This window comes from Podarcis erhardii, assembly GCF_964252035.2.
Source record: "Podarcis erhardii genome assembly, chromosome: 7".
Taxonomy (NCBI): Eukaryota; Metazoa; Chordata; class Lepidosauria; order Squamata; family Lacertidae; genus Podarcis; species Podarcis erhardii.
In genome coordinates, this window is record NC_138511.1 from 22,668,981 (window position 1) to 22,694,905 (window position 25,925).

The 25,925-nt window shown below is 45.1% G+C and overlaps 1 protein-coding gene and 1 long non-coding RNA gene across 2 annotated transcripts in view; both read left to right on the top strand.

Annotated features, from left to right (window-relative positions):
- Nucleotides 1-2,366: 2,366 nt before the first annotated feature.
- Nucleotides 2,367-25,925, top strand: part of GABRD (gamma-aminobutyric acid type A receptor subunit delta) — a 33,274-nt gene continuing 9,715 nt past the window's right edge. Inside the window, exons 1-2 of the mRNA XM_081871158.1 lie at nt 2,367-3,732; nt 25,040-25,152. Of these exons, the coding sequence (XP_081727284.1) occupies nt 3,665-3,732; nt 25,040-25,152 (181 nt within the window). The 5' untranslated portion in view covers nt 2,367-3,664. The remainder of the gene's footprint in view (nt 3,733-25,039; nt 25,153-25,925) is intronic.
- On the top strand, nt 6,308-8,043 carry LOC309347106. Its single transcript, XR_014158856.1, has 3 exons — nt 6,308-6,330; nt 6,508-7,410; nt 7,727-8,043. It is a non-coding gene; the product is annotated as an uncharacterized lncRNA (long non-coding RNA).

Below are 25,925 nucleotides of genomic sequence, written 5' to 3' on the forward strand. Positions count from 1 at the left end.
AACAGATTTGCATCTCTGAGAAGAGCATTTTGAGAGATTATCCAACTCAAGACTTCTGCGGGGCTTGTCATCTTGCATCCTCTTTTCCACTAGGGTCTATTTAAATACGAGCGATCAGAAACTAAAAATAAGTATCATGGCATAGGCAGGCAGACAAGGCAACTCCTCCACTCCCAGCTTCAAGCGTGAGGCACACCATAAACCCCACCCTCTGCTGCAAGGGGTGGGGAACATCAGGCTTGGGTACTGAAAGCGGCCCTCTAGTCCTATCAGTCTGGCCCTTAGAACTCTCCACAAGCCACCCCCCGCCCCGCAAAGGCTCTTCTCCTTACCGCCATCCCATGTTTTTGCCTGGCTGGAATGTGGCCTTAAATACTGAAAATGCCTCTTGCATATCTGGATGGAGGAAACAGGGGAGTTGTGTGAGTGCCCTAGCCTACTGTACGAAGGTTAATTTACACCACTTGGTCCTCCTGCTGTTGCCTCTGGCCCCCACACCACTGGCATGTGGCCCCCATGACCCTTGGTCTGAAAAAAAAGAGGTTCATTTGCATGTGTTGATCTTGCCACCCCTCAAAAAGAGCAATTGCATGTTTTCCTTGGTAAGCAGTACTCTTTAAATACCACCACCAATTTTCAGGAGCAAAAAACCCACAAACCTGTCTTGCTGGATAACTGTAGTTTCACAATGAACAAGGCTTATCTGTGGCAGGTGAAGGTTGGGAGAAGGACTGATTTTCTTCCTACAAATCTAATTCCATTTAGAAGAGGACTGAAGCTTTGCTGAAGCTTTAATCCTGGCACATATCCACAGAATTATAGAACTGTAGTGTTGGAAGGGAACACAAGGGTCATCTAGCCCAACCCCTTCCAATGCAGCAAATCATAGCTAAATAATCCCTGACAGATGGCCACCCAACATACCTCCAGTGAGATGGGGTTTTGTGATTTGATGGTTGTATATTGTTTTCATTTCATTTCAATAACTCACAGTGTGTACTGCTTAATAAAACAAAATCTCCAAGCCAATGACAATTATAAGATCACAAGCGAAAAGTCAGTACACAATATCAAAATGCAATTTTAAAGGCTGGTAAAACAGCAAAACAATATAGAAATGCTGGAATTATGCGTGTGGGCTGTTGCACTAACTTGAAGAAAAGTCATAGTGACCCACGACTCTGGCAAGTGACTGACAGCAGAGGCAATGTGGTTCTGGATGGACAAGAACATTTTGACTGACTTAATCTCTTGTACTTTTATTGCATATTTCCTTTGTATTCGTGTACTGGTCCACAAAGGAGTATATAAATAAAATGTCACGTAATTTAGCGGCATTTGCTTTTGAGCATAGACAAATATGGGATGGTGCTGTTGACTGTCTATTATAAAAGGAACACGGCCAGTTTAAAGGAAGGGCAGCAGAGAGCAAAGTGTTATGGGAAATGCAAAAAGTGGACACTTTAAATACTTACACCCGTACCTTAAATAGCTGTGCAGAAGGGGAAATTTCAGCAGGTACAGTGGTACCTCGGGTTACATATGCTTCAGGTTACATATGCTTCAGGTTACCCAGAAATAGTACCTCGGGTTAAGAACTTTGCTTCAGGATGAGAACAGAAATCGTGCTCTGGTGGCGCGGCGGCAGCAGGAGGCCCCATTAGCTAAAGTAGTGCTTCAGGTTAAGAACAGTTTCAGGTTAAGAACGGACCTCCGGAACGAATTAAGTACTTAACCCGAGGTACCACTGTATAACTTTATTTATTTATTGTTGCATGTATACCCCACCATTTTCTCCAAGGAGTTAAAGGTGGCATACCTGGTTCTCCCTCTCTCCATTTTATCCTCACCCTGTGACTGAGAGATCGTGACCAGCCTATGGTTATCCTGTGGGCTTCATTCGTGGTATTTGAACCTTGGCCTTCCAAGTCCTAGTCAGACACTCTAAGCACTACAGCACTTGCCAGGCAAACTGCACCTACAGCCCTCCAGATGATAGAATTGTAGAGTTGGATGGGGAAACCAGGGTCACCTAATAGTCCAACTTCCAGCAATGCAGAAATCTTTTGCCCAGCATGGGGCTCAAGCCCACAAACCTGAGATTAAGAGCCTCCTGATCTGCTGACTAATGTTGGACTCCAACTCTCCTCCTAGGAAATTGCCTGATATGGAGACAGATCTTTGGTTCACCCAGCTCAGCGTTGTCTCCTCTGACTGGCAGTGGCTGAGGCAGGGAATTTTCCCCACTCCAACTAAAGGTGGTCAGGGAGTGAACATGAGACCTTTCGCATGCAGGGCAGGTGCTCTGATAACTAATCTGCTGTCCTTCCCTTAAGACCCAGGCAGACCACTGGTCCCCCTACCCCAGTATTGACTGCACTGACTGGCAGCAGCTGTCCAGGATTCTGGACAGGGAGTCTTTCCCACCCTGAACAGGAGATACTGGGCATTGGACATGGGACCTTCTGCGCCCAAAGCCGGTGCTTAACCACAGAGCAACAGCCCTTCCCCAATCACCAAGACAATTCTGCCTGTGGGGGGGCCACCAATGTCCCCCTTCCAGGATGATTTCTGAAACCTTGAGCTCAAACAAAGTTCTTTGTTCACACTCTCACCCCCTCCCCAAGATTGGGTGGCTGAGTTTATTCGGGCATTTTTGCACTACTCTGCTTCTGTTACCCCCCACTAAAACAAAACAAAAAAAACCCTCTGGAGCTGAAACTGACGGATGCGGGGGAGAAGAGCGTGCTTCTAACACCCACCCATCCCTCCTGAAACTGACAGCTTGTTTTTCCCAGGAAGAATAAAGGTAGGGGGTGGGGGAGAAAGAGAATTCGCCTTCTTTTTCCAAGACCCTCCTTCCCAATAATTCCTGCCATCCTCCTCTGCCTTCTCCCCAAACCCGCTTCGCTGTGCCTTGGGGACCGCCTGACTGCTCTTTTTATTTATTTATTTATATACATATAATCAAAATCTGGGCTCGAACTGAGCACGTGGAGAGGCGCTGAGCCCTCCTCCTCCTCCTCCTCCTCCAGCTGCTGCGCTCTCTCTGGTAATGCTCAAAATCTGTAATTTCGGAGAAGGTTTATTTTCGGCCACCAGCTTTGTACGGATCTGCTTTTTTATGTTTAAAGAAGAATAACGGGAGAAGGAGAATAATTTCGCCTTCTTGGAGAAGGGGAGGGAGGGAGGGAGGGAGAGAGAGAGCCATGTGGGGCAGGGTGCCATTTTTAGGGCGCGCGTTGCCTTTGGCATCCAGGGAAGGCGCCCCTCTGAGCGGAGCGGGGCAAGGCAGGGCAGCCAGGTAGTGCCTGTCCCGCAGTAGCTCTCCATCCCTCTCTCGCTACCCCGGCTCCAACTCCGGGGCGATGGTGGGAGCTGCGCGGTCGCCTTGGCGGACGCTGAGCCACTTGGCGTGAGGAGGACTTGCTCTCTGCCAACTTCCTCCCTGGCCAGGAGAAGAAGGACCAGTCTGTGGATGCTCTCGGGAGGATGACGACGTTACCCCATCGCAGGATGCGCCGCCGCCGCCGCTGCTTCTGCTGCTGCCCAACCGGGATTGGCCAACTTCTCCTCGTCTGAACAGCGCTGGGGACCTATCTAAACACACACACACACACACACACACACACACACACACACACACACACGTATATAGGAAAAGATGGAATTTTTGACCTGGGTTTTGCCTTCCTTACTCCTGCTCTGCACCCAACAGCACACCTGCACCAGGTAAGAGGAGCAAGCGCACGGTGGCAAGCGACTCCCTTCTCGAGTTAGAATGTGGTTTGTTGCTTTATTATTTTAAAAAATAGGTATCTAAAGGCAGCGATCCCAGCTGGGAGGATGTTTGACTGAGCGCAGGGAAACTTCTCTCTGACGGAGGCTTTGGGCTGCAAGCCCCAGGCGCGCTTAACTCAGGAGGAAGGCGGCTGGAGCAGAGCGGGACTCACTCCCGAGGTAGGGTTGCCTAGTGGTTAGGCTGCACGCCTGCCATCCTAAGCGCCCTGGAGGAGCGATCCTGTGCGCGTCAGCTCGGAAGCCGAGCCTTGCAGAGGTCAGCCGGGCTTTGCTCTCAGAGAGGCGTCTGAAAGATCTCCCAGCATTACAGGGCAAAGCGGGGCTTGCTTCTGAGGACCCTAGTGCTGAGTATTAGGAGGCAGGTGGGGGGGGGGTGTTTCTTTTAATGCAAGATCCAGCAAAATTACAACTCATCCTGGGACAGGGATGCGGAGCAGCTGTGGCTCTACGGGTGCTTGCTGGACCCTGCCGGCCAGCAGCCAGTGTGCCCAACAGTCAGCGGTGACCAACATGGGTGACCAATGGGCTCCCCATTCTTGTCCTAGGGTGACCAAGTGGAAGAGCTGGACCACCGGCCTTCTTAGCTCTTAAATAGTTGTGTAAGGAGAGGGGGATCCTCTCCCCCGCATGCCTCCAGCCCCTGCGATGAAAATGTCTTTTTTTCTGCGCAACTCTTAAAAAGTACAGGAGTTCTTTCTTTACTTCCGACCATCGCTGGGCCTATCCCCAAAGTATTCATGGGGGACCGAGGATTCGAGTTAATGTTAGCTCTGGAATCTCTCTTCCCCCTGCCTTGTGCCAGAGAGCTTTCCTATTACAGGCTGCCTTTGGGTATGTGCAGAGTGTTTAGGAGATTACGACGAGCTCGTGCACCATGCGAGCTGGGAAAGGAAAGAAAGTACCTTTCACGGCGCACAACTCTCTCCCCCGACCCCCGATAACAAAGGCTCTCAGCCCATCCTGTGTAAGTTCAGTAGGAAAGTCGCACTGGGGTTGAAATGGGGGCTCCCTCCCAGTTGGAGGGGCTGGTTGGCTTGCATCTCCCTGCCCTAGGGTGCGCTTGGCTGGGGGTATTATTTCCCCGTTCGCAAGAAAGCATTGCGCGCAGAAATGAACTGTAAGTCTGAAGCGTGCGCAATAAAGGACGGTAATAACGCACTCGGAGATAAACACAGATTGATGTACGTACACACCCCTCATCCCTTTTACCAACGAGGATGAGAACGAGGGGCTTGAACAAGAGAAAGAGAGGGGGGGGGAGGGAGAGAGACCAGACTTTGCTGAGAGTTCCCCCGCACTGGGAGGCGAGATTCGAACTCGGGAGTCGCCTGCAGATCTGTCTGCAAGGCTTTGGAGTTTTGCCCTCAAACGGATGCCCCTCTTGGGTCTTCCCAAGGGCGGCGGATGAAGGTTGCACTGATCACTTGGCAGGGGAGAGGAGGAGGTTTTCTGCAGCAGAAGAGAGAATCATCAAAATATGCCCTACTTGTTAGACAGGAGGGAACGGGGGATCTCCCTAGAGAGTTCATCCAAGGGGTTGGGTATCACTTTAAGGAGCTATGGACCAGAGCTTAAAATATATATTCCTTTTCTTCCCAAATGTGGGTTGTGCCCTACTGATGAGAGTAGGCTCAGTGGGTTGTATGCAACTTTACTCCTGCTCACAGTAGACCCTTTGGAATGGCTAGACATAACTTTGTCCCATTCATTTCAGTGTGTCTACTCTGAGTAGGACTTAGTTGAATCCAACCCTTTGCTGAAAGCTCCCCCCCCCCTTCGGTTATTCCATAGCTATCTGAAGCTGAGGTAAGAAACACCTCAGCACATACCAGAGGTGATCAGATCACATAGGTGGACAGTCTCCCTTCCTCTGCCCTTTTCAAAAGATGCAGTCCTATATGCAATATTTCACTCTGAGTAAGTCTCCATCTGCCTCTGTCTGGGCTTGCTTCTGAGTAAACCAGTGCCAGACGGGACAAGGGAAGCAGTGCTACATTTACGCTTCTAATAATAAACTAATGGTCCATATAGCAATTATTATAGTCACATTCCGTTGTGTCCTATATTAGTGCTACTTGGAGCTGATCCACTTAGGTCAATTAATTTCTATGGATCCCATCCTCATTTACATTTGACTTCCCTGGGGAGGTGGGGGTGTTCTAGCAAATGTTTTTGCAAACTTAACTCCCTGGACCCTGGAGGTTGGGATATGTTTCGATGTAAACATGATAATAGCAATGGGGTTAATACTATTTTGTGGTGGGGGGTGTGTGGCTTTTTAGATTGTAATGTGTATTACTTTGAAAAGTGCTAAGCCAGCTGTGTTTGGGGCTCTCAAAGTCTTCATTCTGAGTGGAGGCCCTGGACTCTGCTCAAAAGTCCTTCCCTGGTGGTGCCAACTGCTAATAACAATTCTGTAATGAAATCTGTCTGCTATTCAGGACTTGGGATCTATAACCCAAAGGTGCACTTGGGGACCCATTTCTTAATTTTTAAAAATACAGTACTGCTTTTTGCAACCCACCTTAGGTCACAGTGGCGTAGCGTGTGGGGTTCAGGGGGGGCCGGCCGCACCGGGCGCAACATCTGGGGGTTAGGGTTAGGGGGCGCAAATCCACGGGTTAGGGGGTGCAAATCCATGGGTTAGGGGGCGCAAATTACTTGCCTTGCCCCGGGAGCTGACAACCCACGCTACGCCACTGTTAGGTCAGGCTGCAACCTGGTAGTGGGTCCCAACCCACCAATTCGAAACCAGTGCTTTAGACAACTAGAACCTCCAGCTAGGTGCAAGTTCTTTAAACAGGTTGTGGATTTTTAAATCTGAAAGCAGGGTATGTATATGTGATCTGTTGGATGTGTGTAGCAGTTCAAACTCTTGCTTGACCTCTGGGACAGGTTATGATGAGGAAGGCCAAAAGGTTTCGAGAAACAAAATGGACTCATTTATGGTGTGTCTGTCCATTAATTGCAGGCAGGTGTGCACGGTGGCACACTTGATAGGTGAAAAACTCTCTTGTCTGCAATTGGAGGTGGCATTTCTTCGGATGCTGTTAACTAGGCAACAGCCATGGAGCTTTTCTGGATGTGGATATGGTAGGAAAAGCAATTTGATAATGCAGTGGAAACTGAGATGGGGAGGGGGGGTGTCAGCTCATAATGCAGTGGAAGATTCTTGTGGGGTGTTATTATATTACTAATCTACACCTAGGTCAATCTTGGTATTTCAGGGCTGACAAGATGGGCAGGGAAGAGGCCCCCATGATATTTGTAATGTTTTCCTTCTTTGTTTCATTTTGGGTTTTTTTGCAAGGAGGGAATGTTGTTCTAAAACGAGCATCAGAAATAAAAATAAGGAAGAGTTTTATTGATTCAGTATGTTTTGGCTCCTTATGATCCATCGTCATAGAAATTCAGAGAACAGTGGTTCAAAATTCAGATAATAATAACAGTGATGGTCACCAACTTAGATGGCTTCTGGTTCGTCCTGGGGGTCCCTATCTGAAAATCTGTTTTCCCAAGTAATTTTTTGTTTTGTTTTGTTGACTGAAGCAGGAGAAGAACAGAAATGCAAATTGCTCTGGCTGCACAGATTTAAACCAGCCTGTCAAGGTCAAGGGACGCGGGTGGAGCTGTGGGTTAAACCACAGAGCTTAGGACTTGCTCGGTCCCTGCTCCTGCCAACCTAGCAGTTCGAAAGCACGTCAAAGTGCAAGTAGATAAATAGGTACCGCTCCGGCGGGAAGGTAAACGGTGTTTCCGTGCACTGCTCTGGTTTGCCAGAAGCAGCTAAGTCATGCTGGCCACATGACCCGGAAGCTGTACGCCAGCTCCCTCGGCCAATAAAGCGAGATGAGCACTGCAACCCCAAAGTCAGCCATGACTGGACCTAATGGTATGGGGTCCCTTTACCTTTACCTTTATCAAGGTCAAAGTTGACAAACCCCAAAAGACAGCACGGAATGGCAGGCATATATGCAAATACTTGACATGGCAGCAGGAGATTTGGGAGAAGGATCAAGAAAATGGGTTGACTCCAACAAGGTTCTACTCACAGGAGTCCTATTTAAATTAACAGAACACTGTTAGTCATGTCCATTAACTTCAATGGGTCTCCTTTAGGTAGGATTGGCACTGGATACAACTCAACAAGATTAAATACTGTCCACATTGTATGATGATAAATTGCATTCAAGTCGTGTGTTGTCATCCGTCTCTCCCCCCCCCATTTAAAATTAAATAAAAATTAAGGTCAGGCTTAGCCAACAGCCATCTTGCACAAGAGGGTATTGAGTTTCTCTCTCTGCCCCCACCTCACAGCACAAGTTATGAACTGCTGGTTCAGGATGCCGGAGCAGATTACACTGGTAACACAATCACCCTCGCACAGGCGAGAAAGCTTTCATTTTTCAAAAAAGAGGGATGCACAGAGTGACCAAATGCACAGCTAACCCAGTGCTTTTTAATAGCTAGTGTTGAAGGGGGAATTTAAGTGACAACCCCTTCCCCCAGCCCACCACCGCGTGACAAGCTGCAGGAGCCAAGTTAGGATTTAGCATGGCAATCCCCTCTGTCTGTACATCATTTAGGAGCATTTAGAAGTCCTGCTGAGTTCAAAGAGACTTACTCTTAGTGTAAGATTGAAGTCTTTAGATTTGGGATTTTGATTCCTGTTAACAAGGAGAAAACTTTAGGATGCTTTCATTAACCACAGTTAAATGCTACAGAGCTTTCCAAAGGGCGGAACATCTCTCCTCTCAAAGCTTTAAGGGTTGTGTGTATCCAACTAAGTCCTACTCGGAGAAGGCCCAGTGAAACTAATAGACCTGTTAGTTATGTCTGTTAGGAGTAGCACTGGATGTCACCTTAAGCAGTTTGCAAAGCAGAAACCCTAAAATCACAAGGCTGGAATACAAACTGAGATTCCTGCATTGCAGGGTGTTGGACTAGATGGTCATTGTGGTCCCTTCCAACATTTCTATGATTCTATAAATCAAATGAAAACACATACTGGGTTGTAGCCAATTCTAGTCTTACTCGGGGTAGACTAACTTGGGTCCATTAATATGAATGGGTCTACTCTGAGAAGGGCTTACTTGGATACAACCCACTGCCAGCAAAAAATAAATTTAAAAAATCCAGTATCAAACTGCTAAAGCAAAATACTGAACTGTCCACTCTAAAAATTAACAGTCCTGAAATGCCTGAACAAACTGTACCCAGGCAGGCATCGCCAGCCCAATTGTTCCAGAGGACAGGCTCTCAAAAAGCAATTTAAAAGTTCTAGTCAATATTCTTCGGTTATATTAAATAAGTGCTGCTCTGGGAAGATCATGAAATGACCATTCGTCTTTTGACAGCAGTTCATACTGTAGGAGAATATGTCAGGCATGGAAAAATCCGTACTTTCACAAAGTCTGGCTGCTTAACTCTGGCGTGCTCTGGTTCATGGGGTCACGAAGAGTCGGACACGACTAAACGACTAAATAGAGGCCAAACAAGCAGGGAAGGGATTGGAGACGATGGGATGATAACATCATAAAACAAGTAGAGTTTGAAGTTACTGGAATTCACGAATGCAGTGGATATATATTATTGTGGGAGAGATAAACATTGTGAATTTGGAGGTTTATTTTGCAGTGGGAACACCTTCTGATCTGATTGATTTGTTGAGCTTAATCAGTGCATCAAACAGAAGGATTTCATTTAATTATATATCAGCAATGATATCGTTTATGACATATTACTTTAAATTAACAATAGGTTGTATCTGGTGCTAGTTATATTTAGAGCAGAACTACTGAAGTTAACAGACATGTCTAATTTGGGTCCACTGATTTCAGTGGGCCCTCTCTGAGCAGAACTCAATTAGATTCAAGCCTAAGTATCAATTATTAGTATCTCATTTATAGAATTGTAGAGTTGGAAGGGACCCTGAGGGCCATCTAGTCCAACCCCCTGCAGTGCAGGAATCTTTTGCCCAAAGTGAGGCTCAAACCCATGACCCTGAGCTTAACAGTCTGATGCTCTAGTGACTGAGCTAGCCCAACAATTATGTACGTATTCAAAATAAATTCATGGCAAAATAAAATGTTATTGTAAACCTAAAGTACGGGTCGGGGTCAAGAACTTCATGCCCAGGGCCAAATGCAGCCCCCCAGGCCTCTCCCTCTGGTCCTTGGTATTCTCCGTAAGGCATAGCCCTCACTGACCTGGCTTCACACACTCCTTGACTATATTTGCTGGGCTGGGACTCAGATGACGCTTCTTGATTGCCTGGATGGAAGGCAGAAATGTGTGAGCATGTGAAGAGAGAAGCCGATGGTGCAAAAGGAGCATTTAATCTGTTGCCCTGCCCACTTTTGCCCGTGGCCCCGCCCACCACTGGCATATGGCCCTCAGAACATTTCTCAAAAAGCTAGCTAGGCTGGCAAGCTTTTCCTTCCCCACCCGCACCTAAAGCTATGCATAGCCTAGTACTTCCATCACTTTCGCCTCCCCTCTGAATCAGCTCAGGAACTTCACTCATCTCCTGAGACCCTTCCTGCTGTCTTACTGTGGGTGGAAATTCAGTTGGTGGGGGCAGTGGGGACATATTCACTGTGGAATGCTCTCCCCACTGAGATCCACCTGGTGTCTTCACTGACCTCTTTTTGCTTTCAGGTAGAAGCAGCAGTTTTCAATGGACTGCAGTGATGGTGTTTGCTGTCTGTTATGCTGCTGAAGCATTTAGGACCTCTTTGAAGATTTTCATAAACTGCATGCATTTTTATACTATAGTATATGTGTGTGTGTGTTTTTAGCCTATTATAGTGATAAGTGAGGGACACGGGTGGCGCTGTGGGTTAAACCACAGAGCCTAGGACTTACCGATCAGAAGGTCAGCAGTTCAAATTCCTGCAATGGGGTGAGCTCCCGTTGCTCGGTCCCTGCTCCTGCCAACCTAGCAGTTTGAAAGCACCTCAAAGTGCAAGTAGATAAATAGGTACCACTCTGGTGGGAAGGTAAATGGCATTTCCGTGTGCTGCTCTGGTTCTCCAGGAGCAGCTTAGTCATGCTGGCCACATGACCCGGAAGCTGTACTCCGGCTCCCTCAGCCAATAAAGTGAGATGAGCACTGCAACCCCAAAGTCGGTCACAACTGGACCTAATGGTCAGGGGTCCCTTTACATTTACCTTTAGTGATAACTGAGGATGGGGACACTTTTCATACCAAAATCACCTCTGCACCAAGGTTGGGCGAATCTTTCTCTCATTCTCATTCTTCTCATCTTATTTTCCACATTTCTGCAGCAATCTGTGATTTTTTAATTTAAAAAAATCATGAAAACTCCTTACCCATTTTAGTGTAATCTTGTCCTAATAACCACATTTTTCTATGCAGTTATGATTTACTCATTTTTACAAGCAATCTCCCCATCAATGCATTGTACATTACTGTCAATAATTTTTTGCTTTAACGTTGTATGTATTTTTGGAAATATTGTTTGTGCATACCGCAAAATTCAGAGAAGTGTGAATTTCAACAAGCGTATTTCAGTTCATGTATTGGTTTTAGAAATGTGAATTAGTTAGTTTCTAACTGGAATGCAAATGAAAGCAAATTTGTTGCCCCCCCATCCCTCTGGGATTCCACCTATACTTTGCTCTTGTGTGAATTAAAATAATAGTGACTTTCTCCTGGGAGATCAGGTTGATAAGTAAAATATAGACCCATTCCCACATATTAGTTTCAGACGTCTCTCATTAAAATGCAAACAAAATTGAGTTTCTCCTCCACTCCTAATCTGTGTTATTATGCATTCCTGAAGACCCACTTTTGTTAGACGACAAGAGAGTGTTTGTGTTGTTTTGCTTCAAGACAGTCTCGAACAAAACACACTTTGTCCCACTATGTGTTACCAACAGCAGTTGCAAAAATGTGCGAAGCAGCAAACAGCGCGGTGCATGGTGTGCTTTTTCAGTGCTCTCCTTGTGTCTGCATTTGCCAACATGTGCACTTTAGATGCTTTGCATCCAACCGTCCACCCACTCACCTTCCTTAAGCTTCTGGAGACCCAGGGGGAGGGAGCTGAACCTCGAAGAGCGACGACGCTAGCAAATGGCACAAATGAAATTTTTGGAAGAATCTCCCAAGTGGGGGAAAAAAATCAAGGACAGTGGTCTGTTGGGGACAGATGTGGGAAAGGAGGGACACTCAGAGTAAAGTCTGATCTTTTAACAGCAGTCTTATCTGCAGCCGTGAGAAATTTAGGAAGTCGTCTTATACTAGGGTAGGCTATTGCTCCATCTAACCCAGTATTCCTTTATTTATTGAATTTATAATCTGCTATTCATCCTGAAGGAGCCCAGAGCAACAAACCAATCCACAATCTAAAAACAAAAAACATTATAAAACAGTTAAGGCATTCTGTAAACAATTAGAGTGAAAGAACCTTCTAAGAGCACTTTCAGTTTAAAACATTACTCCACCCAGTAATCTCGAGGTTGCTAGGAACAGTATCCTTCAACCATAAATGCCTGGGTAAAAAGGAATGTTTTCACATTCCTCCTGAATGTTAATAATGATGGAGACAGGTGCACCTCATTAGGGAGGGCATTCCACAAACAAGGAGCCACCACTGAAAAGACCTTGCTATGGGTAACTCCATTGGGCAGCACATGGCTGCAACACCACCAGCAAGGCCTCAGCTGCCAATCATTATGTCCAAGACAGTTGGTACTCTTGACTAGCAGTTTTTCTCAGGAGATCAGGCAGAGATCTCTGCCACTCCCTGCTCCCTGTTTTATTTGTTTTAACTGGAGATGGTTTGCACCTGGGGCCTTCTTTGTGCAAATCATGTTCTTTATCATGGGATAGAGCCCATGTTCAGTTCTCAGAGCAAACGTCAATCTGGGGAGGGAGGGATCATTTCAGCAGTAAACTGGGTTTTCCCAGGAAAGGTGGTGGGGGACCCCCCCCCCAAAAAAACATGCTCAGACCTGTGCCTACAAATCATGGACCTGTGCAGGTGAGCCCTTAAAGGCAAATCTACCTAATTCACAATTTCTGAAACAACACACAAACCAAAATAGCCATCCTTCGAAACTCACACTTCTCCTAATTTTGCAATGCCGCTCTACAGTCTTTTAATGTGCAGAAAAATGTGTGTACTAGGGTAAAGAGTGCAAAAAATGCATATACCAATGAAAGTACATTATACTAGGGGAAACTGCTTTGCAAAAATGTGCAATTAGGCAAAATTGCAGACAAACGTGCACATTTCATTCTGAAATGCTGATGTATGAGAATATATATATATTTATCCCAAACTGACGTGGAAATGTGGAGGACATGAAGACTGGGGAAAAACGGAGAAATTGAAACTGACAGATTTCCTAGGTGGATTGAACTTTTGTGGGCTAGAGTCAATGTCCTCAAGTGTAAACTCGTCTCAGGCATCTGGAAAAAGCTGGTGTGCCATAAGAAATTTGTTAGTCCTTCAGGTGGTAGGACAGGCCAGTTTTTTGTTTTGGCAAGCTTATTCATGCCAAATCTTCTTCCAAGCGGGAATTGCTGTTCCTCTTTTAATAGCACAGGAACACCATAACATTATGGTTTACATTGCAAAAAGAAAGAAAGAAAATAAATCCAATTAAAACTTTAAGCTTATGCTTTCCTTTTTAATGCTGTCTTAAAAGCCAGCTACCCAGCTGAGCTATGTAGAAAACGCAGCTTCAGTGTCCTATACAAATGCAGTCAAACTGCATTTACAGAATCCTTCACAGAAACCACATTTCCTGCAGTTCGTCAGATGTAAGCACTGTAGCCTGTAGAATCTGGGGAAAGATATTTCAAACTTGGGCATTGTCCAGCTGAAAGCTAATAAACAAAAGGTGGCTTTGGAAAGCTACCTGCAGGGCAGAGCTTCTGCTTATTCAACTGTTCTGTTGTTTCTGTATTTTTATATATTTCCTCTCAAAGCCACCTGAGAAATATTTATATTTGAAGGGCAGCATATAAATTCTTAAAATAACTAAATAATGAGCAAATGCATTCTTTCTTAAAAATATTTTTTATTAAATTTTCAGTTTCACATCTTAAAATAAACATTAACATACTGTTAGATATCCAGCGACTTCCCTCCTCTTTCCTTGGTTCATTTTAGTTATCTTTCATTCCTGCATATTTTGCTATAACCATTTTAGTCAGTTCTCCACTTTTATATCACTCGAACATTAATTACACTGTTGATTTTATCTTAAGCTGCCAAGCGTTTTCACCTGTGTACAGTTACAGTGGTACCTCGGGTTACAGACGCTTCAGGTTACATACGCTTCAGGTTACAGACACTGCTAACCCAAAAATAGTACCTCAGGTTAAGAACTTTGCTTCAGGATGAGAACAGAAATTGTGCTCCGGCGGCGCAGCAGCAGCAGGAGGCCCCATTAGCTAAAGTGGTGCTTCAGTTTAAGAACAGTTTCAGGTTAAGTACGGACCTACAGAACGAATTAAGCACTTAATCCGAGGTACCACTGTATTTTCCATATACTCAGTAAATATTTTCCACTCATCTTTGAATATATGTTCTTATTGCTCTCTTATTCTATATGTTAAACCTGCAAGCTTTGCATATTCTACCATCTTAAGTTGCCGGTCCTCTTTGCCTGGGACCTCCCTCACTTTCCATTTTGAGGCTAACAAAACTCAAGTCGCCGTTGTTGCATACATAAATAAATTTTGTTGACACTTAGGATTTCAGTCTGGATTATTCCCAACAAAAAGGACTCTGGTCATATTGGGAAAGTTATTTTAAACATTTTTAAAACTCATTTCCCAATATTCTTTTACCTTTTTACATGTCCACCACATATGAAAAAAATGTTCCCTTCATTTCTTTATATTTCCAACACATATATGATTCTGCTTTATACATCTTAGCCAACTCTGGGTCAAATACCATCTGTAAATCATTTTCATATCATTCTCTTTCAGTGAGTAATATGCAGTAAATTTCAAATCATACTTCCAAAGTTTCCCCCAGAGGTTTAAATCTATGTTGTGTCCTGTATCCATTGCCCAGTGTGTCATTGAAGCTTTGACTAGCTTGTCTTTTGTTTCCCATTCTAATAAGAAGTTATACATCTTGAACAATAACTTATTGTTATTCTGTAATAATTGTCTTTCAAATTGTGAGCTTTGGTCCAGGAACCCATTTTTAAAATCTAACTTAAACATATCATGTAACTGATGATACTGTAACCAGTTGGAAACTTGGCTACTTACATCTTGCATCGGTTTCAGTCTGGGTTCTCTCCCTGTAAGGTCCAACAGTTCCCTATAGGTCGCCCACTTTCTATCCATATTAACTCTTTTAATTGTAATTGCTTAAATGGGGGACACTCATAAAGCTGTTTTTCTTTCCAGCAAGTATTTATATTTCTCCCAAACTCTATACAAATTTGATGTTGTTGTTTAGTCGTTTAGTCGTGTCCGACTCTTCGTGACCCCATGGACCAGAGCACGCCAGGCACTCCTGTCTTCCACTGCCTCCCGCAGTTTGGCCAAACTCATGCTGGTAGCTTCGAGAACACTGTCCAACTATCTCATCCTCTGTCGTCCCCTTCTCCTTGTGCCCTCCATCTTTCCCAACATCAGGGTCTTTTCCAGGGAGTCTTCTCTTCTCATGAGGTGGCCAAAGTATTGGAGCCCCAGCTTCAGGATCTGTCCTTCCAGTGAGCATTCAGGGCTGATTTCCTTAAGAATGGATAGGTTTGATCTTCTTGCAGTCCATGGGACTCTCAGGAGTCTCTTCCAGCACCATAATTCAAAAGCATCAATACTTCCTAATAATGTGGTCTGTAAAACTCTTATAAACTTTAGCATTCACAAACCAAAGGCATGCCAGCCAAATTTTATATGTTGGCCTTCCAAATGTCTGCATTTTCCAATACGATCCATTCCTTTAGTCAACGCAAGCAAGCTTCCCTGTAATACAATTGAAAGTCTGACAGGGCAAAGCCTCTTTCTTTTACGTCTATCAGAATAAAACCAACAAGCACCCCAATACTGGCCGTCCCACTTGTGTCTCTCTCGATTGCACTTGAATCATGGTGCATGGGGTGGAGCGGGGTGGGGGTGGTGGTGGAGATGCACCTTGTATATGGTGCACGTGCTTACATATGCACTGGATCCTGCAAATCCTCCTATTTCCAATGCTCCAGCTTAGAGGGTTAAATTCTGAGTAGTCGCTATGATAAATTACAGTATTTTCCCTAGTGTGTCTTTAAGCTAAAGAACCGACACCCTTTTTGCTTTTAACTCGACACAGGACAGGCTATTTTAGGGGAAATTAATGCAGTGTTACCCACAGGGAATAAATGTGTAAGCGTTTGTGTGTGTGTATGACAATGAGGGCACTGCGAGACTCCAAGTACACAAGGAATAAGACAGCCATGTGGGTCATTGGGGGAGGGAATGGAAAATGGAACAGAGGGTTCTTTTATTTTTGTGTGACAAATTCACTTATCCTTTGTTTAGGTGGTGTGATACTGAGCATTCAACCCTCTAAACCCCTCCAGCAAACCATGGTATTTCATTCTTTACTTAAAAATAGAAACATAATCTCTTATATTTTGTTTGTAGGAAGAATCTGTATTTTTTAAAAGAAGAATTGAAGCATGTCTATTTGCAGATAATTTGTCATGTACTTCGTGCAATCTTTTAACCTAAGAGAAGAAAAGCTTTTAAAATGTAGACACTATATAGATCTAAAGAGTGCACTATGTGGTGTTGCTTAAAGCTAGCAGGGAAAAGGAAATCTGGTGGGTTTTTTTGTTCTTGTTTTTTTTTGCATGTTTGCAAGGTTGCTGTGAATTAAGCCTAATGCTTTTTCAATTACATTTCAAAATATAGAACATATTTACAGTGAGCATCACTTAGAGTCAGGAATGGCAGATGGAAAGGGTACGTGAACTGCTCTGGATTATCCCAGAGGCCAATGCAAGAGAGAATTCATGCGGTGACCCCAGAATGACTGAGAGGCTGTCCTAAAGAGGTGTGCTTTTAATGGTGGTGGAAATAGCACCAGGCCCTGCTTTGAGATGCTGACCTGTGGCAAACTGGTCCCAGGTAAGGAGAAGCAGGACGTTCTTCAGGATTTCCAAAGAGGCAGCAGTGTTAGTCTTCCACATGAAAAGCAAGGGCCCAGTTCAGGCCATCCCATCTCACCTTAATGAACTGATATGTCCTCTTCCTTAGGTGCTTTGCCCTTGCATTGCCTCTTCCCTCTTCCTTCTTAGCACACTCTGGTAAGCCAGGAAGCCTTCAATGAACCATTGTTTTCAGGGTTGTCTTAAGCATATGCAGCATCGGGGTGCAAAGATCCGCCCGGCGCCCCCACCCCCAGTTTGCCCAGTCCCAGTTGTGCAGGAGGGCGGAGCCGGCCAGCCGCCTCAGTGTCTCGCTGGCTCAGTCTCCCCCGAACTCGGGCGCAGAGCCGCCCGCAGAAGAGTCTGCTGAGGCACTCCGCCCGACGGGCAGGCTCTCCCCTGGACTCAACTCTCGAGCCCCGGACTCTCGGCCTGGCGCCCCTGAGAGCCTAGCACCCGGGTGCCCCGCACCCCTAGTGCCTATGTGTAAGATGGCCCTGATTGTTTTTCCAGTTATATTCAAACAGGGAAACAATGGTTAGTTACACAGTATGGATGTCCTTTTAAAATGTGGCTCTTTTGGGGGGGGGGAGAGTTGTTGGGTTGTTGCTTTTATTCTGATTTTATATATATATATAAAATACACACACACACAATGGTACCTCGGGTTACAGACGCTTCAGGTTACAAATGCTTCAGGTTACAGACTCTGCTAACCCAGAAATATTACCTCAGGTTAAGAACTTTGCTTCACAATGAGAACAGAAATCACACGGCGGCAGCAGGAGGCCCCATTAGCTTAAGTGGTACCTCAGGTTAAGAACAGTTTCAGGTTAAGAACAGACCTCCAGAATGAATTAAGTTCTTAACCCGAGGTACCACTGTACAGTCATACCTTGTGTTGCGTCCGCTTCGTGTTGCGTCTTTTTGCGTTACATCCCGCGGCAACATGGAAGTACCGGAATGGGTTACTTCTGGGTTTTGCCGCTCGTGCCTGCGCAGAGGTGCTAAATTGTGCTTTGCGCATGCGCAAAGCGCCAAAACGTGCTGCGCGCCTGTGCAGACGCGCTTCAAGTTGCTGGCATTTCACGTTACGGATGGGCCTCCGGAACGGATCCTGTCCATAACACGAGGTACCACAGTATTGTGGTTTTTATGTTGATCTTTTCTGTGAACCACCCTGAGACCTCTGGTTATAGGGCGGTATATAAATCCAGCAAATATTATAACAACAACAACAACATGGAACTGTTTTAAATTTGGTAACCATCATTTCAGGATTTTGACATAATGGGAAATGATGATTAACCAAAACTTATGGAGTTAATTATGATGTCCCCAGAAAGGGATAGACACAAACACACTGACATCCAAACCAGGAGAAATACTCTTTCACCGTAATTATTATACATACCGAAACTGGCAGATCCTTCCATCCCGGGGGGGGGGGGGAATGGTTCTCTGTATTTTGCACTGAGTAGGCATTTGCTGAACACAGCCTCATCCTGCTAAGATCCTCTGCTGAGCTACAAAAACATCTCCAATAAAGGCATGTGACATTTATAGGAACTTGTAGTTGGGTGTGTCAAACTCTCTTAACGCCTCCCAAGAAATGCTAATTTTGTAGTCAATCCTTATCAGCCATTCCTCATCACCCAACATATTTATCAGCCCCCATTAAATGGTGCAGAGAAACAGAAGGAGCATTTTGGCTTACTGGGATCTTGTTTCACTAACTGACATAGTTCTCTGCCCGCCCCTACCAACAGAATAAATTATGTAGAGCAGAATAAATTTTGCAAGACAAAATTATGCAAATGAGCTTAATTTATAGAGATCTTAGGTTTTCTTATGGTATTGCTTTTGAGTTGCCTTGGCATAGATCTGTTTATTTGTGCTGTTATATTTTTTACTCGTGGAGTATGTGCATTCTTGTTACACATTGATACAGAATTCTTTCAGAAACCTAAACTAATGAGGATGTGGGTGCTAAAAACCTAGGCAGGGGCCTGAGGGAACACGGAGTGATGCTTTTTTGAAACCTACACACCTCAAGGAACTAATCTATCACATCTGTAAGCCACCCATGAGGCAAGGTGAGGCTACTGCCTCAGGCGACAGGATGCAGAGGCGCAGCAGATCCAGCCTCCAAGGAATGAATCTCCCACAGTGAATGAATCCACAGTGGTTACAACAAATGTGGAGGCCAGATTTGCTGCCTCCTTGGCATCCCCCACACAATGCCACCTTCACAGCAGCTCCTTAGCAAATAGGAGACCTTGCTGGTCTCCTCCCATCCTTGTTCCTGATGTGGAGCTTCACTCACTCCTTTCCTGGTGCGGAGATGTGCCATTTTGTAGTTTGCCTCAGGTGCCAAAATGTGTTGGGCCGGCCCTGCTGTATGGCAGTGGAAGTTCCAGGAAGGCATGGTCAGTTGAGAATTGTATCCATTCCTGATTAAAAAGTGGCATTGGGATTATTTGTGCTGATGAGTCATAATACATTTTTTTAAAAACCAAACACCTGGAAACAGGTGGATGGGAAAACTTAAAAACATTAAAATTGGGGGAATTACATTTAAAATCTCTCTTGGTAAGGAAGTTAACCAGCTTTAGTTGATTCAGCAACTTTGTTCAATGCTTCGAGAGGAAAGGTGTGGTATAAGAAAAGGTTATTCATTTGTTTATTTTTTTAAAATGAGAGTTTGACAGCAGCACTTAAAGAATGAAGGTCAAAATGTTGCTCAATCTCCAGCCTGCACCACTAGAGAAACAGAGACCAATATTGACAGCAAATCCTTGAAGTAATTTGATGAAATGTCCCTCCCTGGTCCTACAGTTCCTAAGGAACCATTACTTTTTGTTAGTTAGATTGGTGGCTGTTCCGTCAGGTGGTTAGGAGATGGTTTCCTGAAAGGTGGGAATCTCTCCCTGTTTTTAAATGAGATGCTCCACAGAGCTTGGGGAAAGATGCTCTCCCTTGTGAAAAGGAAGAGACGGGGAGGTGGTGGTGGTGAGTGAAGAAACCATAGTTTGTGATGGAGAGGGATGCATGGGCATAGTCAAGGGGTGGCAGGTAGGGGCAGCTTCCCCCCACCCCAGAACCACAAATATTATTGAAAAGCATTGAAAGTACTCAGTTATCTGAGGTTCTGCCCCCCGCCCCAGCAGAAGCCTGCCCCCTGCAATGTCCTATTTATGGGGTATATTTACCTGTGATTTCCCAAGAAAAGCTCAACAGATGCCAGCCTGGCCAGGACGGATTTCCTTTTATACCTTCTGGGCTTGATGAGGCATGTGACCCTCACCTGTCCTGAGCCTATGCCAGATGAGGAATCACACACCTCCTCCCAGAGCTAGCAAGCCCTACCTGGGCTGTGGGCCCCTGCTTTCCTTCCCACAAAACTGATAGCTGTAAGTTCTGGAATCCTGAGGTCAGAGATGGTGGTGGCCTGGCCAAGACAACGGCTCAACAATCTTGGCTGCTCCCCCCCCCCCAACAAAAAACCTGGCTACGTCCATGGAGGGATGTACATTGTTGTGAGATTTTAGGAGATCACTCTTCCCTTCCGAGAGCTACAGTTCTCGGCGTGGTTTAACAATCCATCCCTCATCCCAGAGATTTCCGGGAATGGTAGCACTGTGAGGGGAATAGAGGTCTCCTAACATCTCTCAGCGCCTTTAACAAACTATAGTTCCCATGATTCTTTGGAGGAAGCCATGACTGTGTAAAGGGGTATTTTCTGGTATAAATGCATAGTGCAGATGGAGCCTCTGCCAGTCAGTGTAAACAACACTGAGCGAGATGGACCAATGGTCTGACTTGCTGTAAAGCAGCTTCCCATGTTTCTAATTTCTCTTGTGCTGCCTCTCTCTATAAAAACCCACATTTTAACGAATGACACAGAGGTTAGTAACCAACAGGGAATGACTTGCTGAACCTTTGAATACAGGGGAAACATGTCAGAAAGAAATGCAAGGGTTGGATCTTGCTCTTCTTTCCCCTCTTTCCTCCCCCACCCCACCCCACATCCAGTGATGCCATTGCTAATGACAGCTCCTCACACAGTGGCTTTTATTAAACTCTGATGCGGTGACTGAATGCAGGGATGAATCACTCATCTTGGGATACATTTTCAGTTCAGACATGCAATATGCACTTGCCAAAGGGAGTGGCAATGCAGAAGCAGACAGCTTTGTTTGGCTTTTTATTCTTTCTTGTTATTGTTCTTTTTTTAAAAAAACAAAAGCATTGTTTCATATACAGTGGTACCTCTGGTTAAGAACTTAATTCGTTCCGGAGGCCCGTGCTTAAGCTGAAACTGTTCTTAACCTGAGGTACCACTTTAGCTAATGGGGCCTCTCGCTGCCATTGCGCCGCCGCCACGAAATTTCTGTTCTCATCCTGAGGTAAAGTTCTTAACCTGAGGTACTACCTCCGGGTTAGCGGAGTGTGTAACCTGAAATGTTTGTAACCTGAGGTCCCACTGTAGTGCAGTGGTGGGGAGACTCAAGCCCATGGGCTCTCCATGCAGCCTTCCAGACCCCTACATTGGGCCCACAAGTCTGTAAACCCCAGTTCCTGGGAACTGCAAAGGGGGAGGGTTGCTGTTGTGCTCGGATTCTGCTTCTGGGCTTCCCACAAGCATCTGGTTGGCTTCTGTGAGAGCAGGATTTTGGACTGTATGGGCCATTGTTGGCCTGATGTAGCAGGACTCTTATTGCATTCTGTAAAGCTCTTCCATCTTTGACAACTCCACTAACAGCAACTGATGGTGTCTGTGTTACTCAGAACATACATCCACAGAACGGTATCCCAAACCCCCCTGATGCTGTCTGCGCATACATGGGAAGCCAGAGCACAATCAACACAAAAGCTGAATAACACTTTCCGCCCTGTTTGTTTTGCAGAGCAATTCAAAGCATGGCCTTGTGGCATTAAATGCAAAAGACCAATTTCGGAAGTAGGGCTTTTGCTTCCTTTTTTGGGCCAGTGACACATGGAAGAAGAAGAAAGGGGAGTGGGGGGGGGGGAACCCCTAGGAAAGTTACGTAAGTCCCAAGACAGGAAATGCTTATGGTATATTCGACTACAGCCTTTCATCAATATTTAACAAGATTTCTCTCCTTCTACCCGCATTATTTCTTTTCAAGCGCTCTGCTTATTTCGGAGCCTGGTGGGAGCTGTTGCGCCAGATCTGAGGGCGGCTCTCATCTAATGTTTTGAGTTATGTAGCTCATGTAGCTCTGGAGCTTAACTCATTACCGGTTTTGAGGTCCAACAGCAAGTTCTCTCTCCCACACCCATAAGGGAACTGCTGTCAGAAGGAGCTGCTCAGGGGATGTTAAGGACAGCGCTGCAGGATCAGACCCAAGGCATCTTGTTTCCCCACAATGGCCAATCGGATGCTTCTGACTGGGTACAGAATACTGCAGCCAGGCTACTGCCTGGGGTCAGTTAAATGTAGGGAGCATATTACTCCCCTGTCAAAACAATTTCACTGGTGACTGATCTGTTTCCAGGCACAATTCAACATGTTGATCATGAACTATAAAGTCCTATGTGGCTTGGGCGTGGGTTACTTGGAAAATTGTATCTCCCTTTATGAACTTGCCCGGGTGCTAAGATCCTCAGGTGAGCACCTTCTCCAGGCCCCATCAACATCAGAGGCACAGTTGCTGGCGACCTGCGAGAGAGCCTTTTCTGTGGCTGCTCCCATGTTGTGGGACTCCCTCCCAAGGGAGGTTAGATTGTGTCCCTCCTTGATATCTTTCTCTTGGCAGGCAGAGACCTTCCTATTCAGTCAGGCCTTTGGGCAATCAGTGTTTTCATGCTAGTTATAAATGTGTTTTATTGTATTTTAACTATTGTTTTCAACTGGTTTTCACACTGAGAGCCAGTATGGTGTAGTGGTTAAGAGCGGTAGTCTCCTTGTCTGGGGAACCGGGTTCGCGTCTCCATTCCTCCACATGCAGCTGCTGGGTGACCTTGGGCCAGTCACACTTCTCTAAAGTCTCTCAGCCCCACTCACCTCACAGAGTGTTTGTTGTGGGGAAGGAAGGGAAAGGAGAATGTTAGCCGCTTTGAGACTCCTTAAAGGGTTGAAAGGCGGGATATCAAATCCAAACTCCTCCTCCTCTTCTTCTTCTTGGTTTGTTAGAATTATTTTGTATTTCAGAGCTATGTTTTTGAAGTTTTGAAAGCCACATTGAATCCCATCTTGGGAGACAGCCGGGATATATATACATTAAACAAATAAGTGATACCCCTCTCCCATGGTCTCCCCCCATTGCAATCAGTAGTCAGAGGAATTATCTAGGACAGGAATGGGGAACCTCAGGCCCAGATGTCAAATGTGGCCCTCCAGGCCCTGGCTCTCAGAATTGTCCCCAAAGCCACACCCTCTCTTTTTAGGCTACACCCCTTGCCTGCCCTGTCTTGAGTGTTTTTGCCAAGCTGAAATGTGTCCTTGAACCCTTATCATTTCCTCTTGTCCAGAGGGAGAACAGAGCACAGGGAAAGTTCTCAGGTACTGTAGCACCCTGCTTGTGGTTAACGCTTAGCTGGAATGAAATATTCAACGCAGCAATAGAGAAATTAAAATAGTAATTTATTTGTCAGACAAATAAATAAGAGGCTCAGTGGTACGTGGTTACCAAGCTCTGGCCTGGCCTCCTGCCATTCTGGCCAGCACTTATATTCCCTTAATCCAGCCCCCTTTGCTCCTCCTGTGGCTGCCTCTGTCCAATCAGCCTGGTTGAAATTCCTATTGGCTGTTTGGTAGAACCAATCACAAAAGATACACCCACAAAAGATACACCCATTTCCTTGCCCTTATAAGGGAGACAAAGAGCTATATATATGACATATAAGTAATAATATATCTTACATGGAATCTTAATTACCAGCTCACCTCTTGCCCTTCTTGCCCTATTGCCTTCTAAAACAAATGTTTAATCTTACATTTTTTATGTTCAACAGATGTCAAGGATCTTGAGTTTCACATCAACATTGAAAGATTTCCTTCATTTAATGTTTCTAAACAAATGCCTGACAACTATATATCAAGACTGCTTGGATGGCGTCTTCTGTCTGGCAGGGGGGGGGGGGGCTAGGCTCATTTGCCCCTCTGGTCTCCTATTGCAATATGACTCTATGAAATAAGAATCTAGCATTCCTTAAATCCTTTGCATAATTACATTTAAGCCAATATATTTAAGCTAATATATTTCATACATTTATCATAGGTAGCCTCTTAAAAGAATAAAGCTTTTCAAAGTAAAAAGGAAGAAACTCAGTAAAACACAACTTTTAAAAGAAGCCTCTTCAGTTTGCACCCCTCCTTTCACAGCCAGCTAGATGCTTCTCCATTGCTCTTGGCCTTTGAACCTTAGAAAGAAGATCTGGCTCATTTTACTGGGAGGCACATTGGTATTATCTTCCCCATTCCTAATGGTGTTTTCTCAGCCTTGGGGCAGCATATGTAATTCTCCCTTTTTATGACTTTGAGAATTGTTTTTCTACTATAAATCAATGGGGCCCTCTTGTCTTAGGAGAATGGCCAAGGTTTCTTCTGCCTGGCATGAAACATTTGAAAATCCTTTTTTAAGCTCATTTTTAAATACAAGCCTTGATTGAAATATATAGAAGCTTTGATAAAAATGCAGGCTTATGGTTAGGTGCCTCATTACAACAGATCCCTGCTGCAAACGTCCTGCCCCAACACACGGACTCCTGCCACTGCCAGCCAGTGTGGATAGTACAGTGGTACCTGGGGTTACATACGCTTCAGGTTACATATGCTTCAGGTTTCAGACTCAGCTAACCCAGAAATAGTGCTTCAGGTTAAGAACTTTGCTTCAGGATGAGAACAGAAATTGTGCTCCGGCGGCGTGGCAGCAGCAGGAGGCCCCATTAGCTAAAATGGTGCTTCACGTTAAGAACAGTTTCAGGTTAAGAACGGACCTCCGGAACGAATTAAGTACTTAACCTGAGGTACCACTGTACTGACCTACAGTTACCCAATGGCCTGACTTGGAATAACTTGGCAAATTCCTGTGTTCTGATGACATGTTTTCCCCCCTCTTTTTTAACAACAACAACAACACAGAGCTATGAACGATATTGGAGATTACATCGGGTCAAACATAGAAATATCTTGGTTGCCTAATTTGGACGACCTGATGAAAGGGTATGCAAGAAATTTCAGGCCCGGAATTGGAGGTAAGATTCTGGCTGACGTCGTTAAACCACCCTGGGAATCGTAGTTCCATGCGGGAAATAGGGCTCTCCCAGAAACATTCAGCACCCTTAACAAACTACACTTCCCATGTTTCTTTGGGGGAAGTTGTTGACTGTTTAAAGTTGTATGTTACTGCTTAAGATGTACAGTGCAGATGGGGCCTAAGCTGGATATGGCTCAATTTTTTAAACAAACAAACCATGAAACAATTTACATTGCAGCACGGTAGCATATATCTGTGGTTACAGGGCAAATTTCAACAGAATATTACCATGGGCTCCTGATTTGGATTGATGGATATGCCATGGATCAGGACCGCACAGTCTTTTCTCCACATGCCTAAACGTGTGTCTGATGTATAGTGACAATGACAACACAACAAGTGTTAACACGTGGGTTAACTCTGGAAACCACTTGTGAGGCTGTGGAGGTGAAAACTAAGTAGCCAGTATAACTCTGAGCCTGTATAGGATAGTTGTGGAGGGTTTTGCAGTTGCCAAACAATATACCAACCTGAAACGTGAGTATTAACAGTTTAAGCTTTTTCAGAAAGTCCTGGAACCATGGCTTTTAAAAATTGCCATTGTCCAATCAAATTACAAACTTGGATAAGGTAAGGGCACCAGCTTCCGAATATAGGTGGAGGAAAGGGGGTTATTGCTTTGCTTTGTTCTTGTTTTTATTTGTTCCTGTTTTTATTATGTATTTTGTGTTGGCTATCTTGTATTTTTATGCTGTGAACCACCCTAAAATC